The sequence below is a fragment of the Asparagus officinalis genome, chromosome 5, assembly GCF_001876935.1.
Source record: "Asparagus officinalis chromosome 5, Aspof.V1, whole genome shotgun sequence".
NCBI classification, from domain to species: domain Eukaryota; kingdom Viridiplantae; phylum Streptophyta; class Magnoliopsida; order Asparagales; family Asparagaceae; genus Asparagus; species Asparagus officinalis.
Window position 1 is genome coordinate 94501407 of NC_033798.1, and position 1104 is coordinate 94502510.

Genomic DNA, 1104 nt, shown 5'->3' on the forward strand with positions numbered 1-1104 from the left:
TCGGGCCAGAAGCTGATTGTGCGAGTCATGGTGCACCCTTTCATTATCCCTGCGCCTGGCACTGCGCCAGTTCCTGGTTCGGGTTCGAGCTCAGACTCGTATTCGGGGTTGGGTCCTTCAAGTGCTCCCTGGTCTAGTTCTGCTGCTGCGTTGAATGTTATTGCTGGTTCTTATAGGGTTATGATTGGACTTGGGTTCGGTTTAGTTGTTTTGATGTTTGTTTGAAGAAGTTTAGTTGTGATTCGATATAGGTCGTAGCTAGGTTGTTTGTTTAATGCGTTATGAAATTTAATTTGGATTTTGGTATGTCTATGATTGGACAAGGTTTTCTATGTTTTGAGTATTTAAATCGTTGATTATTGTTTTATCTATATTATTTAATTTGTTGCACATTTTTGGGTTTTTGGACTTGATGTGGTCATATAATGATCGAGTCCTATGTATCCTCTGAGACAGGAAAATATAGACTTCATATTGCATTAAAATAAGTTAGTCTAATTCCCGAACCTGATTTATTTTGAATGAGAAGGAAAACAAATACGATTCACGTAAAATTATAGTTAATTACCATAGAAATGGATCATAATTATATGCAACATTATGAAAGCTGGTTGTTGAGAAAACGGTCTCAGGAGTTAGTGGAAAGAATCTACACTCAAACTTGTTGATATTGGCAATACCTTGAATTTGACTTGGGAACTAAAGTATGTGCAATTTGTGGTTGGTTCTTCATTATGTTTTTTTCATTTAGTTTTCAGCATTTGCTATTTGCATGTTGTGTCATTTACACTCCACTAGTATAATTTACAAGGGAACAAAATTATATTTAATTTTCTTGGAACAAGATTCTTTTGAATGCACGAACTAGTGTTCAAAGAAAGGAAAAGAAAATGGTGAGGGAATTAGATCACTTGGAAAATAAAGTTTTTCAAAAAAAAAAGGAAGACAATGTTGAAGAACTAAGATAAATTTGCATGAAATATATTCTCAAAAAGTAGCTTTTACTATTGTATTTAGGGGGTGTTTGTTTAGGTGTAAGTGAAAATTGTAAGTATGAAAGTCACTTATTTTTTAGATTTAACTTGTTTGTTTTATTGAAAGTGA

The 1104-nt window shown here is 33.8% G+C and overlaps 1 protein-coding gene across 1 annotated transcript in view; it reads left to right on the top strand.

Moving 5' to 3' along the window:
- Window positions 1–225, top strand: part of LOC109842196 (mavicyanin-like) — a 1020-nt gene extending 795 nt beyond the window's left edge. Inside the window, exon 3 of the mRNA XM_020411098.1 lies at window positions 71–225. Coding sequence (XP_020266687.1) covers window positions 71–225 — 155 coding nt within the window. The remainder of the gene's footprint in view (window positions 1–70) is intronic.